The sequence below is a fragment of the Notamacropus eugenii genome, chromosome 4 (assembly GCF_028372415.1).
Source record: "Notamacropus eugenii isolate mMacEug1 chromosome 4, mMacEug1.pri_v2, whole genome shotgun sequence".
In the NCBI taxonomy this organism is placed as follows: Eukaryota; Metazoa; Chordata; class Mammalia; order Diprotodontia; family Macropodidae; genus Notamacropus; species Notamacropus eugenii.
This window is the reverse complement of record NC_092875.1, coordinates 152,285,972-152,305,036: the sequence shown is the minus strand read 5'-3', so window position 1 is coordinate 152,305,036 and position 19,065 is coordinate 152,285,972. Positions and strand designations below refer to the sequence as shown.

Genomic DNA, 19,065 nt, shown 5'->3' with positions numbered 1-19,065 from the left:
TGAAATCTGATAAGAACTCTACGCATGCTTTCCTATTAAACACATCTTCACATTAGACATGTTGCATGCAAGAATTATAATGCTTGGAAGAAACTATGAGAGAGAAAGAAAGAAACAAACACAAACACAAAAACAAAGTCTGCTTCACTCTGCATTCTGACTCCATAGTCCTTTCTCTGGATGTGGATGGCATTTTCCATCGTGAGTCCTTTGGAATTGTTTTAGGTCTTTACATTGCTGAGATGGACTAAGTCTATCAAAATCAGTCCTCACACACTGTGGCTGTTTCTGTGAATAATGTTTTCCTGGTTCTGCTCACTTCACTCAGCATCAGTTCATATAAGTCCAGGTTTTTCTGAAGTCCATCTATTCACCATTTCTTATAGCACAATAATATTCCATTGCATTCATATACCACAGCCTGTTCAGCCCAACTGAAGGCATCCCCTCCATTTCCACTTCTTGGTCACCACAAAAAGAGCTGCTATAAATATTTTTGTATATATGGGTCTTTTTCCCATTTTTATGATCTCTTTGGAATGTAGCCCTAGAAGTAGTATTGCTGGGTCAAAGGGTATGCACATTTTTGTAGCCTTTTGGGCATAGTTCCAGATTGCTCTCCAGAATAGTTAGATCAGCTCACAGCTCCACCAGCAATGAATTAGTGTTCCAACTCTCCCACATCTTCTCCAACATTTATCATCTTCCTGTTTTGTCATGTTAGCCAATCTGACAGGTGTGATGTGGTACCTCAGAGTTGTTTTGATTTGCATCTCTTTAGTCTATAGTGGTTTAGAGTATTTTTTCACATGACTATAGATAGCTTTAAACTTCTTTCTCTGAAAACTGCCTGTTCATATCTTTTGACTATTTATCAATTAGAAAATGACTTGCATTCTTGTAAATTTGACTCATTTCTCTATATATTTAAGAAATGAGGCCTTTATCACAGACACTTGTAAAAATTCTTTCCCAGTTTTCTGCATTGTTCCTAATCTTGGTTACACTGGCTTTATGCAAAAACTTTTCAATTTAATGGAATCAAAATTACCCATTTTGTATTCCATAATGTTCTCTATCTCTTTTTTGGTCATAAATTCCTCCATTCTTCAAAAATCTGACAAACTATTTCTTGCTCCCCTAATTTGTTTATAGTATCAACTTTCATATCTAAATTGTGTACCCATTTGGACTTCATTTTGGTATACGGTGTCAGATGTTGGCCTGTGCCCAGTTTCTGTTTTCCAGTTTTCCCAGCAGAAAACTTGTGACTTTCTATAGCCTCTCAAAAAATTATAAGCAGAAAATATTAACTGACTTTTTGAAACATGAAAATGAAGCCTGTGCTAATAAAGTTACTTTTAAAATTGAAGTACATCTGAATGTTATCTTCCCTCTCTTAACTGGATCGAGATCTTAGAATGTAGTGTCATCTGATTCTCTAGTTTTTTAAGTGAATAAGTTTACAATCAGGAAATGATAATCTGTAATCTATAAACAAATACCTAGGTGGTCTAGAATGGTAGCAAAGAATTATAATTGTGATAGTTATACATGATAGATATAAATGAATCAGGATATAGTTTCTAGTGAATTCAGCTGAAGAAATAGCACCTTTTCCAGGGACACATAAGTCTGATGAATTTTTTAACAGTTTTTTTTATCGATGTTTCCTTTGTCTAGGGTGATTCTTTACAAGCTGGTGATGACTCCCCATTTTCTGATTCTGTTACATTGGAACAAACTACAAGTAGCATCGGTGGGTCAAGTGGACGTGTTAGCCTCTGGATGCAATGGGTGCTCCCAAAAATTACCATCAAGTTATTTGCTCCAGATCCTGTACACAAAGGAAGAGGTATTGATCTCATTTTTACCTCTCTTCTGAGAATTTGAAATGAAATATATAGTATTTCAAACCTGGTTACAATCCAGTTTCTGGTGCTTATCAGTCTTGTGGCCATAAACAAGTCATTTATCCCCTCCGAACCCTCAGTTTCCTAATTTGTGAAATGAAGAGGCTGGACTAAATGATCTCTGATGTTCCTTCCAGTTCTGGGGCTAAGATCCAGTTTTCAAAGAAACATTAGAACACTAGAAACCATTCTGGTAGATAATCATTCAAAGGATATGTGAACTAATTTAAAGTACATTAAATCACAATCCTTATGAATTATGTATGCACAAACCTTTTCTATGTGATACATACAACCATCATACACCCTTAGAGAACAGGTGATAAGTAGCTTTGTCTTATTGTTTTTGAGCCTATAAAGTGCCATTAATTCATTCTTCATTATATGATTTAGATAATACACTTATACTGAAAATTTATACAACTATTTTCATTTGAATTATATCTTAAAATAAATATTAATATTATTTTTATGTTATAATCTCTACTTTTATTTGTTAGTCCACAGTTTGATTTTATCATGCTTACATATTTTGTTTTAATAATTTAAGAAACCATTATGTTAGCTTTTATCCTGTTAAGCACAAAGCCATTATCCAGAATTATAAACTTTAAAGATTTTCAGTGATTTGAATTAATTAAAGTAAAATTCATCTCACTACCTATCTGAGAGAAACTAGAATAAATGCCCTGCTGCCATAAAGGATACGCATTCCTTGCTTTCTTCTTCTGTTTCTGCCCCCAACATGATTTTGGTGCCTCTACTATAGTGGCAAGGACTACATATTGTCCTTTGCAATAACTGGTCTTTAAGTCTGTGGAGGAAATATATTTCTTCCAAAAAGCTTCCTCCAGAGAAGGCCTACTCAGCCACAATGGGAAGAACGTGTTGTTCAGTTCTTTTTCTTCTCTTTCTTTTCTCTTTATGTGATATAATTAAATATAACTCAAGAAACATTAATTAACTACTGTATATGGAGCACTTTACTGAGTACTAGCTGAGATAAAAATTGAGATAAGACAGAGTCCTCACAATAATGGAGATTAAATTAGCACAGGTGAGCAAACAAGCAAACATGGGTAACTGTAATGCAAAGTAATCCATAAAGATTTCATTAGAGGGGTGCAGAATTTTGAGATACTGTTTGAATAGACATTGGGTCAAAAGGTTATTTCTGATTTATGTGAATTGGTGGTATAGGGAAAAGAACCATGGATTGGGAATCTAGAAGGACCTGGGTTTCAGTCACTTCTCTGACTCTTACCAGCTAGATGGTCATTAACATCTCTTAACCCCTGTTTGAACCCAGTTCATTCATCTGTAAAATATGAATAAAACAACTATGATTCTATCTCCCAAAGTTGTGTCAAAGATCAAATGAAATAATACATGTAAAATGCGTTGCAAACCTTACATTACTACATAAATGTCAATTCTTATTAAATGAGGTGACATTTGAGCCAGACTTATAGGATGGTGATGAGTTAAGCATTTGAAAGTTGAGGAAAGGACCTACCCTATAGAAAATAATCATGATGTTTAGTCTGTTATTTTGACCAAGACTGAGTTAACTCACATGTGTATAAAATTGAATTAAATTCTTTTTGGTAAAAAACTTTTAAGAAAAATAATATCTTATTTTCCCTCAATTACATGTTAAAATTTTTCTTTAACAATTTCTTCTTAAGTTTTGAGTTTTAATTTGTCTTTCTCCCCTCTTCCTCCCTCCCCTTCCTGAAATGGTAAACAATCTGATATGTTATACATATGCATTCATGTAAAACATTTCCATATTAGTCATTTTGTACAAGGAGACAAAGGGAGGGAGGGAAGGAGGGAGGGAGGGAGGGAGGGAGAGAGAGAGAGAGAGAGAGAGAGAGAGAGAGAGAGAGAAAGAGAGAGAGAGAGAGAGAGAGAGAGAGAGAGAGAGAGAGAGAATTGCTGTTATTGTTTACAACATTCTGTGCAAAACTTTTTATATTGTTTGGTCACTTTGCAATGATCTCTGATGCATTACATACGTTAAGATTTCCCCTCTTAATGTTGACACACTTTGACTTGAAAAATAGATATTAATGTTAATGCTTTCTTATTATTGCAGAAGTCTGTGTAGTTAGTGAATTAGAAGATCTCAGTGCCTCAGTAGATGTCCAAGATGTTTATACCAAAGTCAAGTGTAAAATAGAAAGTTTCAATATTGACCACTACAGAAGCAGGTAAATATAAAGTCATATCACTTTCTTTATACTATTATTAATTGGGTATGATCTCCTTGAGAACAGAAACTGAATTACTTTTTTCTATTTATATCTCCAGTGCTTAACACAGTACTTTGCCCATAGTAACAAATCCTTTTTTTCATTCATTCATTTTTATACAAAAAAATCAAATAAAATATATGGAAAAGTTTTCCTTAGAGACAATTTAAGAATTTTTTATATTTAAGCTTATTTATTTATTAATCAGATATTTTTTCAAGATAGTTATTACCATAAAGAAATTTTAAAATAAGTGGATTTATTAATTTTTCTCAATTATATGTATGTGTACATATGTTTTATATGTGTGTATATACAATAAAAGCCAGAATTATTTAGTAAATATAATTTTTAAAAGTTTTATATTTTTGTTCTTTGATACAGCAATTTGTATATGTGTGCAATATAATTTAGTTTTGTTATATGGCTTTTAGAGAAGCAGCAATTCATAGGAGGCAGAGGCTTGGTCTTGTAATCAAGAAAACTTGATTTCAAGGCCGCTTATGACACATCTTGGCTGTGACTGAAGGCAAGTCATTAAATTTCTCAGTAGCTTATGGAGCTCTCCAAGACTTCAGGTTTCTGAGGAGTTACAGATCTTATCACTGAAGAGGGTTTCCTCAGCAGGTACTATAAAATCATAGATGTGAATTAAAAACAATACAGATTCAGGACATGACTACAGACAAACTGGACTGTTTATGAACCTCATTGTCATGTTGCATCGCGATATGTCACATTACTTTTAAATGCATTTGCTTGCACGTTGTGTTGGGTATGTTCCTTTTAAAAGGGAATTCATGTGGGGCATTTCTTACCACACATATGAAACTTTTGTTGCTTTGTTTGCATTGTTGCTCTTTGTTATTCGTATTCTTTCTCTTTAAGCCCCCATACATTTTACCTAAAAAAATCACAGTTCTTGTCCCTCAGCAGTTTAAAGAAATTTTACTATGCATTAAGAATAATTCCAGCTGCCTTTTAATATTTACAAGTTAGCAATTTCTCACTGTCACAGTTTCAGGGATTATATATCTTCACTGATAACACCATCTTCATTCTGTTTCCCTTGACCTTAAGAGTTCTGTATTATCCCAGAGTAGAAGTTTTCTTTATCATAGATATATTTTTCTGTTTCTTTTCCTCACCTTCTTCTATTTCTTATTCTGTTTTTCCTCTCTTCCACTTCTCCTGTAAAATGCCAATATGACTTCCCTTTTCTGTTTCAGCAAGATCTAAATGATATAAATATTTATTCACTGAAAGAATAACTTGAGCTTTCCATAATAAATGTCCCCATCAAAACGATGGCTGAATTCAGCAGTGGTTTGATTTTGAGAGCTGTTTATTTATAATGAAGATATCAGGTGTGAGTTGGATATTTGAATTAAATTCCTTCCCCATTGCCCAATCCGCTTGTTTTAAATGAATGAAAAACTCTTGTTTTAAAGAGTCCTGCGTCTCATTTCCAATAGATTTTAACTTAAGAATTTCTGGCTTTAAAAGTATCTTTTTTTCTATATGTTCAAGTAGTGTCAATATGTATCACATGGCAAAAAGTCTTAGCCTTTTTGTTTTAAAAGTATCTGATGCTACAGGAAAGGTATAGGAATTTTATTATTCTTCATGCATATTAAGCACACTCCTATTCTGAGGGTAAGTCATGTCTTTTATGTATAGCAATAAAACATAGAGCATTTTAATAGGAATGTTTTTTAAAATACATATAGATATATTATGGTAGGTTATAATAAGATTATGGAATAGGTAATTTATGATATTGATTAACTGATTTTTTTTTTTTGCAATTCAGTATTTGGTAGTGGAATTCATTCCTAAACAATTGTATCTTCATCAAAATACTTCTTACACACTTTTTTCATTGTAGTTCATTACTTTTCATACCTCGGCCTTAGATATTTTTTTTCTTGAGGCACTGTGTATAGCATTAATGGTGGTTTGTTCATGTTATTGCTGCAAAATTTATATAGAGTTTTAAAGTATCTGTTTTGTTGGTTGCTTTGTCTTATTAATTTTTCTCTTTAGGATGGCAATTATTAATGTTATAACTTAAAAATATAGTTTTAATGACTACATTTTGTGAACTCAGAAAAATTACAGAGAATAGATAAGGGTTAACCTCTGTTTTCCAGGCCAGGCGAAGGCTGGCAGTCAGGACATTTTGAAGGAATATTTCTTCAGTGCAAAGAAAAACCAGTGGTGAGACTCATTTAGTAAATATAATTTTTAAGAATAGTGATTTATTATAAAACTGTATATATTTGTTCTTTGATGCAGTAGGAGTAATTACAGAACTAGAACCCTTACTTCAAAATGATTCTATACCTTTGAAATCCATCTTGTATTGCTTCAAGCTGCTTAAAGTTTGTCAACATCTTCCTCATTTAACAAATTTGCAATCATTCAATGAAAATCAAGATAGGGTTGCTTTCATTAATATTGACTTTTGTCATATAGGATCCTTGGAACTATTTATTCTCATCATTTCATATGCTTAATCTCATGCTGAATTTTTAATATCAATTGCAAGTGGAAATTTTATACTAAAATCTTTTCTTTTTAATTCTTTTAACTGTGTATTTGCAGAGGATGGTCCAGATTGAGGCCATATCAAACAGAGGCATGCAGCTATGCAGACTTAAGCAGAATTTTAAATCTCTATGAATTTTTTTGCTTATGGCTTTTTATTGCTTTTTGTCTCTCCACCCTCTTTCCTCCCGTACATCACCTCAAGCCTTGGGGAAGAGTGTTGGTCTCTGGGGCAATATGGAGGTATCTTCCTTTCCTGTACTGACAAGCTGAACAGACGCACCTTGTTGGTTCGACCCATCTGCAAGCAGGACCCTTTCAGTAATTTTTCTGGCTTCTTTCCTTCTGTAAGAAATCATTTAAAAATTATTCTACAGAACTTCCATTAACAGTGACCCATAAAATAGATTTAACTATCTATGCAAAATATGATCATTTCTCAATTTTAATCTATATTATGTCACCTACTATGAACTCTTTACAACAAATTTATATATTCTGAATTGGCTTCTCTTTGCAATCTAGCCTCCTCCTATTCTGGGTAGTCTCTTCATAAACTCCATCCTCAAAAAGCACAAAATTCACTTTAACCCAAACCTTAAGAAAAATAATTAGGAAGATAAATATATTGTAAAAAAAATGTGTGGTACATTCCCATACCAAATATAAATTATAAACTGATAAGCAACAGTTGACTTAAATTATTTTTGTCATACCATTTGTATAACTGACTCAAAAACTGGCCATTTCCGCCCTATATTGTCCTTTTGCCCTTACCACTATTATCCAGCAGCACTTCACTCAGTCCTCTCAAATACAAATATAACATACACTGTTACTGAATGGGATGGAGGACTATCCTAGAATAAGGACCGGCAGCTTCCAGAGGCTGGTGTAACGATTACTTGAGTAGTAGAAACTCAGTATAGCAATATAGCTAGATAAACCATATGGAGTTAAAGTGCAATTTGGTTTAATTAACATTGTTAAAGATGAAATACACATAAATATTTTGGTGTTGTATACAAATTATGTGGAATTATTTTTCCTTAAATATTTCTTCGATGGGCTTTGTTCTTTTCTTTGTTCTTATGTTTAATAAAACATCAGGGGACATCTACACTGCCTTTTCTGTCAGCAGATGTGACCCAGCTTTTTTTCTTATTGTATTTGCCCTAACATTACAGACACATACACACACACACACACACTCACACACACACATATATGCATAACATATAAAATACGTAAATATATCACACTAATGTAGACAATGGTATGAAATAGTAAAGTATGTGTATATGCACACACGTATATGTATATGAATGAGGTTTAAATAATACAGCATAAATTTAGTAACAATAGCCAAGTGTCAAAATTTTGTTAGTCTTGGATTCAAAGGAACAATAATTCATTTGCATAAAAAAGCAGTTTCATTTAAAATGTCTGGATGCCTGCTTATATAGTATAATTTCATGTTTGAGTTTTTCCAGTAATCTATAAGGTGTGAATATTTTTTTTCTTTATTTATGAAATTGATTGAGTATAAATGGGTTTCATGTTAGTGGAAGTTCTGTTTAGATTTATTTTCTTCCATGTCTGTATCCATGTGAAACATTGTCATCTATACACTTATATAAAATATATTTACATTTGTGGTACATATAATTGATATGTTTGCTGGTTTTACAAAATTAAAATATTCATATGTTAAAACAATGTTTAGTTCTATTCCAAGCATGCGAAATCTGCCATTAATGAAACTTCAGTCATTTCTGTAAGGGTATCTAATTGGTAATGTTAAATTTTGCCAGTCGAATAATAAGTCCTGATATTCCTTGCAGTAACACTTGACAAGTACATTTTTGTGTTAATGCCATATGCAAGGTAGAAAACAATTCAGTGTGTGATCTCTAAAATGATTTTAAAAATTTGAAATTTCCTTTGCCCGAAACACCATTTTGGTGCTTCTTCTGACCTAATATTATACAGACACTGTGCTGCTAAAAACTGCATGATGAATCTGAGAAGAAGCAATTTTTTGAGATACTTGGACATGGAAAACCTTCCCTTTCTATCTTCTTAACATACACACACTGACTACAGCACACATATCATCAGTCCCTCTTCCTCCAGCCACTGCTTCTTGGTACCTACTGAGAAGTCAATGTGACCTAGTTGGGTCCTGCTTTTTTGTCATTGGTTGGGTCCTCTGTCTATTAGACACAGAATAGAAGAAGGAACGAGTGAGATAAAGCAAGAAGGAGAAAGTACAAGAGAGGGCCAGCCCAACCCTTAATGAGAGGAGAACTATTCTGAGGAGAGACCAAATTGGGAACAAGAGTGGTATTTTTTCATGAGATTACACAATCATTTCTCTGCAAAGTCTCAACATGACCATTAAGTGGCCATTCATGGCTATACTTTTTATTAGAAGAAAAAGGAAAAAAAACTTTGTCCATAAGGCAGTGGATGCAGAAGGAGGAACAGGAGTAGTTTTGGCCACAGTGCTAAATGTGCTTCTGTCACTGGGTTACAGGGTGACAGACAGCAATCTGAGGAACAAAAGTAGACATGGAACAGGTTTGCAAGTGATGGGTTGACAGTGGTACAATCCTTTCCTGCTTTGCTGCTTATCTTGCTTTCTTTCTACATCCTTCCCCTAATCCAACTGACATCATTTTTTTCTGGTAGGAAAAAAATGTTTTCAGTCAAATTGCAACTCTAATTTTATATTGGAAGTCAGTAGGAAAATAGGCTTTCATTACATAGAAATTGGCATATAGGATATTTTGGGAGCAGTGCTTTCATATACTGAAGCATACCCTACCTCAAATTTTATCTCACTTGTAATATTTTGCTGTTTTTTATTATATGCATTTTGGAAATAGTTATCTGAATTTTTTGTTCCTGAGAAATATTAAAATAGTTACAAATGCATGCTTTTTCATTCTGAACCAAATTTTTTTTGCATATTTGAAGGTAGTGATTTTTATACCTGAGGAAGTAAGAAAAGAGATTTTGCAAACAATATGGTCACTACTGAAAATTTGACTGAAAACTTTTAAAATGCGTATGTTTTGTTACTCTGTCAAGCAGCTATTTTAGTATATCACTGGTAGAAAATGTAGCATCATAATTTTTCAGAGTTGGAAGGAACCTCAGGGGCCTTTTCAGTTTAGTTTATATCTGAAAAAGAATTCCCTCTACAATAGAGGTTCTTTATTTCGTGTGTGTGTGTTTTGGATCCCTTTGACAATCTGGTAAAGTATATGGATTCCTTCTTAGAATAATGTGTTTAAAAGCATAAAATATGTATGGAAACCAATTATATTGAAGTACATTTATCGAAATATTAGGGGGGGAACATTCACAGGCCTCAAGTTAAGAACCTCTCTCTGCTTTACTTTATATACCCTGTTAGTGGGTAAGAGTTTTTGCTTGAAAACCTTTGGTAAGCAGAAATACTCTGTCTACTGTAGAAGACCATTGCATTTATTCACCTCTAATTATTGAGTTGTTTGGTTTTCTTTTTTCTGAAATCAAGCCTAAAGTTGCCTCTGCAATTCTCACCCATTATTGCTGGTTCTCTTCCTTTTGAACCCAAGAACAAGCCAAGTATTCCTTCCCCATGACAATTCCTCAAATATATGAAAAAAAAATGTCTTAGTTCCCATAAATTTGTTTTATTTTGAAGGCTAAATATTCTTATTTCTTCCACCTGATCCTCACATAACATAATCTTGAAATTCTTTGCCATTCTCTTTGACAAGTCTTTCATTCAATCAGATGCCCAAATTAAACAGAGTACTTTAGATGTGGTCTACTCTGACCAGTATAGAGGTGCCAAGACCTTTCTATTCCTAGGCTCCATTAGCTCTCTGATAAAACCTCTGGGATTTACCTTTAGGAAAATCTTTTTTTTCCTATAACCTCAGCCATCATTCTTTGTCCAGTCATCCACTTTGTAAATACATACTTTTGCTCAGAAAGGAAGCAGGCAAGGTAATTCAATATAATTTCATCACCATAACTGAAAAGAAAAATCTCTTCTCCTTGTCTTACAGATATGATTCACTAGCAAGTTACTAGCGATATATGGCAGGTACTAACATGGAGAATAATGATTGTTAAGGATAAAATTTTAAATACTTTATTAATTTATTTTTAATTTATTTATTAATGTTGTCACATGGCATCTAAGGAAGATTCCTTATTCAGAATTTAAATGGCAGAAGGGAAGATATAAAATACTACTAGAGTAGTACTAGAGCTACTAGAGTAGCTCTAGTGTTGTGAATCTTTGAGAGCTCACTCTGTTTCCCATTAATGATACTGCTTTTTACAATATCCAGTCTTCACCATATAATTCAAAAAATTCTGTCAGTTGTGTGACTTTCACCAAGTCACTCTCTGTCTCTCTAGGCCTCACTTTTTCTCATCTGTAAAATGAGGGAGATGAATTCAACAGTCTCTAAGATTCCTTCCAACTCTGAGTCCTGTGATAGCACCTATTCTTGAAGACCTTATTCTTTTTATCCTATTTAAGGAAATAGGATCCTCAAAATCACAGATGCATTGGCATATTGAAGTCAGATTATACAAATTTAATAGTGTACTACACTATGGTAAGAAACCTTTTCTAGGGGAATTCAGTAAATAATGAGATGCGGTAAAAGGATGTTTAAGGTGAATTAGAAATAAAAATGAAAGCAGAAAGCTAATAGCTATTGTTCTCTATTTGGAAATATTCAAGCTTTTCTTCTAACAGAATTTTCACTATGATTTCCTTTTTTTTTTTTTTTTTTTTTTTTTTTTTTTTTTTTTTTTTGAGACAGACAACTTCAAAACTTTTAGATGGCTCACATCAGCAGCATGGATTTCTCTCTCTTACATATACAAAAGCGGTAACCAAAAATGTCCGGCATAAGTTAACATCAAGGAGTGACCGAAAAAGTTCCCCTAAGTTATGTGAAGGCTTAACGGATGGCTCACCTCACTTTCTTCATGAGATTCTCCTTTCTGCACAAGCATTTGATGTTGTTCTCTGTTTTCCTTTACTTAATGCAATTGCAAGCATTTTTCAAGCAAAACTACCAAGAACTCAACAGGTGAAAAGAAAATCTCCGGGTCAGCCCATGAGAACTCACACTCTGACCTCCCGCAACCTGCCTTTGATCTATATCAACACTAGTATAATCAGAGTTTTTTTCCCCAAAACTGAGGAAATGCAGCCTGCTGTTGGAGGTAATACATACAGAATCTTATGAGTCTATATGAATTTTATTTTAACCCTTTCTCTTTCACAGCTACCTTTCTTATTGTCTTATCTTTCTGTTAATTTTCTTGGCCATTTTGTTGTATAATCTGGGTACACTCAGCATCCTGCTCTGGGGATGGTTGAATTCTTTCTCTTTTGCCTGTACATTTTTTAAAAAATTTGTAGCAGCTTAATTTTTGTAATCACCTCTAACCCTGGGGCATGGGGGATGGCATCTCTGACCTCAGATCCACTTTCAGTTCTTCCCTCTGACCTGGAACTGAAGCCAAGATCTCCAGCCTCAGTAAGTGCCCACAGCCTGCTGAGTCCCCACCCCACTGCTTCTACACTCACTGGGCCTGTGCTGGTTCCTTCTCACCCAGAACCAAGTCTCCACAACACAGCTGGGTCTGGCATTCCTTGTCGCAGAGGTTTTCTCAATCTTTCCCAGCTCAGATGCCCAGCTCCCCTCACTGTCCTGGGGGTAAAACTCCCTATGGCTGGAGTGAGGTAGGCTCCTAACCCCAGGGCTCATGACTTGCTGTTTAAGTGGAACTTTCCTGTACATGTTAATTCTTCACAGGACCAAACCTCATTCTGGAGTTTTTCTTCATGTCTTCTCCTATTATTCTAGGAGGACCACTGTTCTGACCCTACTCTTATTTATTTTTATTGCCCTGGTAGCTCTGAGATGCTGTTTTATCTAATTTGGGGAAGAAATCTGGAGAGCTTGGAATTTTCTGACCTACTCCTCCATCTTCCCAGAATCCTTTGTCTCATCCTTTTTCTTTATTCCAGAGGTTAGATTTTACCTACATACACATACACACATACATACACACACACACACACACACACACACACACACACACACACACACACATATTTTTATGAGTTGACCAAAAATGGCAGTGCAATATAGTAGTAGTAAAAATGAGAAAAATTAAATGTCTTAATTGTGCACACAAATAAGTAATTTGCCATTCATTCAACAAAGCAATGTCTGCTTTGTACAAAACACTGATCTAGATATGAGGGCACTTCAGTGTGTACAACTTCATCTCATTTTCCCACTGGATTGCTAAAGAATCCATTATATTAAATTGATGATTCCAGTACTGGAAGTTGAATTTGAACTCAGCTGTTCCAGGCTCCAGGACCAGAGGTCCATCTACTGTACCAGCTGACTACCCCATCTTCTCCAGCTGTTAATTTCTAGCTCTCTAAGCTTATCAGTGGAAGAACCTGAAAGAGCTAGGTGGAAGTCATAGGTAGGCAGAGGAGAAGAATCAAACAGCAATGTGTTCTGGAAGAAAGAGCACTATTGGGAGAGGCTTAGTTGCAAGTCCTACCCAAGGCACCAGGTTCAAGTCACTTAGACTCCCTGAGTTTCAGTTTTCAACAAGTGAAACAAGGTGACTTAGCAGGATGACCTCATAGGATCATAAATTTAGAGCAAATTTAAAAGAAATTTTAGAGGCCACTTAGTTTAACCCATATGTATTTAGAGATGAGGAAACCTAGGACGTAAGTGATTTGCCCAAGACCACACTTCTAATATTTGTATGATGTAAGATTTAAATTCAGAATTTCCTCACTCTAATGCCACCATTTTAGTTGCTATACCATTCTTTGGTTCCCTTCATGCTCTAAGATGTTTTGATTACATTGTTCTCCTGTAATGCACTAGCAAAGATAGCATAAAGCTGTGATGTACTGCCTGAGGTGTGTATGTGTGTGTGTGTCTGTGTGTGTGTGTGATAGGTGAGTTTAAAATGAGCAGACAGACCTACCATAGGCATCTCATAATAAGTGTCAAGGCATCACTGACATACCCTCTTTTTCCCCTGTTGTTCTCAGTGTCTTTCTGTTGCATCTGTCACAAAAAAAACATCAGCGAGGTTTATGGTAATGATTTTCCAAATATAGAGCCCTTTGTTATCTGTAGGAGGCTTTCTAACTAGTTTCATCATTCCTGAATTATGAAGGTGTTTAGATTTCAATTGATTGTCAGTCTATACGTTGTACATTAGATTGGGACACTTGCAAATATTTGCAGCCTTCATTTTCAAAAATGGAGGTCTTCCGTAAACCATATGTTAAAGTAGATAGATCATTGTCAGGTGAAATTCAGATTGGCCACAGCTTTTGCCCATATGAAGTTATAGGCCTTTGTTAAATAACGATGAGTTCATCTGTGAATTGTGGGCATTGCCTTTATTTTGCAGATGCAGTGACCCTTACTCTATGCATGTTTATTTGTCTCTAGAATTTGCTAATTTAATTGCTTATGTTAACATTGTTGATATTACATTAATGTACAGTGCAATCACACAGGTAAAGAATTTTATATATGGTAACACACAATGTAGTTCCATAAGGAAACAATTTGAAATTAATAGAAACATTTTCTCATAATCCAAGTGGAGATAGATGCAAACAGGCAGAGTTTATTCGCTTTACTTTGTAGCCAGTAACTTCTACAATTTTCCAGCTGAGAATAGAGAAAAGACAGCAAGAAAACCGAAGTAGTTTGGCTTTTTTGGCAGGGAAGGTTTATCATTCTTTGGGGAAAAGATTCTAGGATATCCCATTAAAGCAATAAATAGCATGATGTTGCACTGTTTTTAGCTGTATTTCATTAAAACTGAGGCAGAGAAATTCACCATTTGAATGGAAATTAGAATTAAATAGCACTCATGCTAGCCACATTTTTAAGAACCTAGTTAAGATTTTAATGAATCTAAAAGTTAAGATTTTTAATGACTAAATGTCATTTCCAGAAAGTTACCTATACTAAGCATTCTGAAATCACCCACTTTGTAAATTCTAAAATAAAGTTTTATACTTGAAAGCAAAAAAGAGAAGTTTCAGATTTTTGCATCTTAAACTGAAACATTCAGATTTCTCAAATGTTCTGGCATGTACCCAATACAACACAATAGGTATTTTCCAAACTTTGTACTAGAGAATAAATTGTCATCAATGTCTTAGAGAAAATTGTTTTGAAATATAGAAAACATGAAGAGAAATTGGCTCTCTAAAGGCATTTGAAAACTGTTGCCTAGGAGATGCTGGGTATTTAGTAAGCACATCTCAAAGTGTATTATTGCACATAATTCCAAATAAAGATTTGATCAGTGAATGAATGCATGCAGAAACTAATCAGAAAGCTATTTATGAACATTCTTTGTAGACAGTAATGAAATCATTTCACCGTGATCCAGAAATACTCATAAATTTTCTAGTCATAAATCAAGTGACATAATATTGGTAAAAAGTGCTTAGCACATAGTAGGTGCTTGCTATATATATGTTTATTTTCCACCACAAACACCCTGGCCCTGCTTCCCCTTCCTAAATATGATGGTAACATTTTCTGGTCATCTACTACCTGCTCTTCACTAAGTGGGAGCTTAGTCTTAACAGGTGTTGACAACACTTACATGACAGTGCAGGAAATAGAGAACTACTTCGCAATAAAATTCATTTTGTTTTCAAAACAAACAATGGGTATCTGAAGTTGTGCTGCATCATTTTGTTTTCATTCTAAATTAGAAGACAAAACAATCTGCATATCTTTTTTTTTTTATCCAATTGTCTCTTCATTTTCTGATTTACATTGCCATTTGTATAGGTCTGCTTAACATAATAATTACAAAAACACTGACACATGCTCCATACTCCAAAAATTACTGGTATCCCTTTGCAGTTTTATTATTATCTAAAATAATGAGAAAAATCCATCAGCAAAATAGGTGTTAATTGCAGAATCAAACCTTAATATTAGTTGCATTATTTTTAAAAGCTGTTCTTTCCTTGATACTTTTAGAATAATTCACAAATTAAGATGCCTGAGCATATGCCTGAGCATATCCCGAGCACTTATTGGAGAGCTGCTGGGGCTACACACTAGGTGCTATTTACATGCCCAAGTACTTAATTTTGGCACCAAGACATTATTTCACATGTGGATCAAATTTTCCTTGTTGAGTGACTCAGCTGTACTAATGACTTGTTGGGACCCCCTTTGGCAGGAAATTTGGCTGTCTGTGGAGCTCTTAATAGAGATCGATCTGGGGACAAAAGGATGCATATTTTACCCCTTTGTATGTGTGGCTTGTGGGATTGGTCTCTATTTTATAGTCACCATTTATAAGTTACTATCAAGTCACCTCATTTACCACTTTCAGTAGTTTAAGGTTCTTCTGTGCCTATGCTTTACTTAAACTGTTAACTTATCCTGAAGAGAAAAGGGTGTTCTCCCAACCTGTTCACCAAAATCCGATCACTTCAGACAGAAGTGAGCAACCAATTTATTGGGGCCCCCTCTGGCATAAAACTTGGCTCTTTGTGAATGCTCAAAGCTTTCTACAGATCGTTTAAAGTTGTAGGTACAAAAAATACTGTTTCTCATTAAAGATTGATGACCAATAATTGACAGAAACATACCATCATAGAATGAAAAGAAAGAACTCAGGATGTTTAACCTAAATGTCTTCAAGCAAAAGCTGGATGATTTAAAAAAAGAAAAAAAGGACAAGCACTATTTTGAAATATCAACTTTGACAAAAATGAATATGTTTTAACCTAAAATACTCATGTTGCTTTGTTCTTAAAACACCAATATCATTAAAAGAATATCCTATAAAGAAAAGAAAGAAAACACTGACACAGTTTCAGAGTTATAAGAGATAATTTAATCCAATCCATATCTAAGCAAGCTCCTCTGTAACATGCCTGACAAAGAGATCATCCAGCCTTTCCTTGAAGACCTCTAGAGAAGAGGACTCCATTCCCTCTGGAGATAACCCACTCCACTCAGATAACTCTGAAGAATTGTTTCCTTATATAAACTCTTAATTTTTCTTTTTGAAGTTTCCACATATTAAGTCCTACTTCTGCCCTTTTGGACCAAGTAGAGTAATCATGATCCCCTAGTGTTTTCTTCTCTAGGGTAAACATCCCCATTTCCTTCATCTAATCCTCAAAAGAATATTATGTAGAGGCCTTTCACCAGCTTGGATGACCTTTTCTGGACATTCTCTAGTGTATCAGTATCTCATCTAGTCAACAAGTAAAGTTAAGTGAATAAGTGTTTATTAAGTGTCTACAATCCAAAATTGAACACATTAGGAGTGTTAGTGTCCTCACTCCCCAATTTCCTTGTATTTAATCACCTTAAATTTACATTTATTTTGCCCATACTTATATGTATACATGTTGTTTCTTTCATTAGATTATAAGTTCTTGAGGACAGGGACTTTTTCATTTTTGTTTGTGTATCCCTAGCCCCTAGTACAGTCTCTGTTGTACAGTAAGTTCTTAATAAATGTTTTCCCATTTATCCACATTTGGGACTTTTTCTTCTATCTTTGATCCCCTTAGGGTATGTATCCAATAACTGACTGAGGGGAAATGTCAACTTTAATGAATTTTATAATATAGCTCCAAATTTTTTTAAATTAAATTTTATTTTATTTTTTCAAACAAAAATCAGCCTTCTCCCCTTCCTAGTTCCCTTCCCTTGCCCCCATAAGAAAAAATAAAACCCCCACTACAAATACATTTAGTAAAGCAAAACAAAACCTCTCATTTGCCATGTCCAGAAAAATATGTTTCAATCTACATTCATAGTTCATTACCTCTATTTCAGGAGGCAGGCAACATGTGTTTCATCATGAGTCTTCAGAAATTAGGATTGTCATTGTGTTGACCAAAATTCTCAAGTTTTCTTTTGAGTGCATCTGTATAGTGTATGTCTCTGTGTGCATGTGTGTATGTGTATGAATAGTATATATTTCATTTTAGTTAGCTAATAACCTCTTTCTCACCTCCCTCCCCAAATATTCTCCCCCCTCCCCACTCACAAAGAGAACACAATACTCCTGCTTTATCTCTTCCAAAATTCTAGGTTGAATTTGTGCCTAAACTGTGTCCATGTGCTTTTAGATGTTTTGGAATTGTTGTCTTCTTCTGCGTTTGTGTCTTGAGCATTCCCCCTACTATAATAACCTATTGTGGTGGAATATTTTTTTTTTTTTCCCATTCTTCAGGCCATTTCCTGACTTCAGATTTGATGTTAAGGCTGGGCTCTGTGGTACTTCTGGAGGGAAAGTTTGGACTTTCCTTTGGTATTGAGTGTTGTGTCATTTTATGATCTCAGGGACAGGTGGGGGACCTGCAAGCTTTCAGTGTCCCCAAACCACTTTGGTCTGGGGCAAAATCTGAATGCTGCCCTGTTGATCTGAAATCTGGAATGTCCTGACCTAGGTTTTAGTCATGGAAAACTGCTGGTTCAGAGCAGCAGAATTGTAGACTCCCCTTTGGTTTAAGATTCTTTCTCTAGTTATTCCTCTGCAGGCTGGATTAGATGTTGAAAAGGAGACCCTGCTTTGAGCCTGAGGTCTAACCATTCTGAACTTCTTCCTTTCTATACTGTCAAGAACCTCTTTTCCTGGGAATGCCTCTCCTCTGTTTAAGTCCTCTTCTCAGTCTTCCATTTTCTGTAACCCAGAACTGAGAAGTGCATAACAAAGCTCATAGCTTGTACAGGTCCTCCTCACAGAATAAAAGGGTTTATTCTGTAAAGTTTGGATTCAGTCAAAGGGTTGCACTTGATGATCTAGAGGACTACATGTGGACCCAAGGCCATAGGTTCCCCACCCCTGATCTTGTGGTACCGTGGTCTGGATTTAGGGCCTCCTCTTTCTCCTGGTATAAAGCTGTTCCCTAGATGCTGCAAAGCTCTGCAATGCAGCCTGCTCCTGGCCTGACATCTCTCTATTATCCACAGAACTCCTTGTCTTTCTTCTAGTGCTAAGCAGGACTAGAAAAAGGATTCACTGTAACTTTATCTAGATTTCCTCATCAGGATTCAGTCTGGTGCATCTTCTAGATCTCTTTGGAGAAGTTTGTGGAGAAGAACCCATTTCAGTGCTTCTTATCATTCTTCCATCTGACTGTTTCTCAAATTATTTTCCAGTATGGTTAGACTAATTCCGAGGTCCACCAAGAGAGCATCAATGTGCCTTTCTTCCCATAACCCCTAAAAGTTTGGCATTTTTATTTTTTGTCATCTTTA

The 19,065-nt window shown here is 34.9% G+C and overlaps 1 protein-coding gene across 15 annotated transcripts in view; it reads left to right on the top strand.

The window, feature by feature from the left end:
- VPS13B (vacuolar protein sorting 13 homolog B) overlaps positions 1 to 19,065 on the top strand; it is a 1,048,068-nt gene that overhangs the window by 565,683 nt on the left and 463,320 nt on the right. For 10 of the 15 annotated variants that reach the window (XM_072606881.1, XM_072606871.1, XM_072606867.1 and 7 more), the window contains 4 exons: positions 1,684 to 1,855; positions 4,015 to 4,129; positions 6,927 to 7,068; positions 11,560 to 11,968. In XM_072606881.1, the coding sequence (XP_072462982.1) occupies positions 1,684 to 1,855; positions 4,015 to 4,129; positions 6,927 to 7,068; positions 11,560 to 11,968 (838 nt within the window). Of the gene's footprint in view, positions 1 to 1,683; positions 1,856 to 4,014; positions 4,130 to 6,324; positions 6,392 to 6,926; positions 7,069 to 10,788; positions 10,810 to 11,559; positions 11,969 to 19,065 lie in introns of those variants that run through there. The other 5 variants (XM_072606869.1, XM_072606868.1, XM_072606874.1 and 2 more) reach the window with 4 other exon arrangements.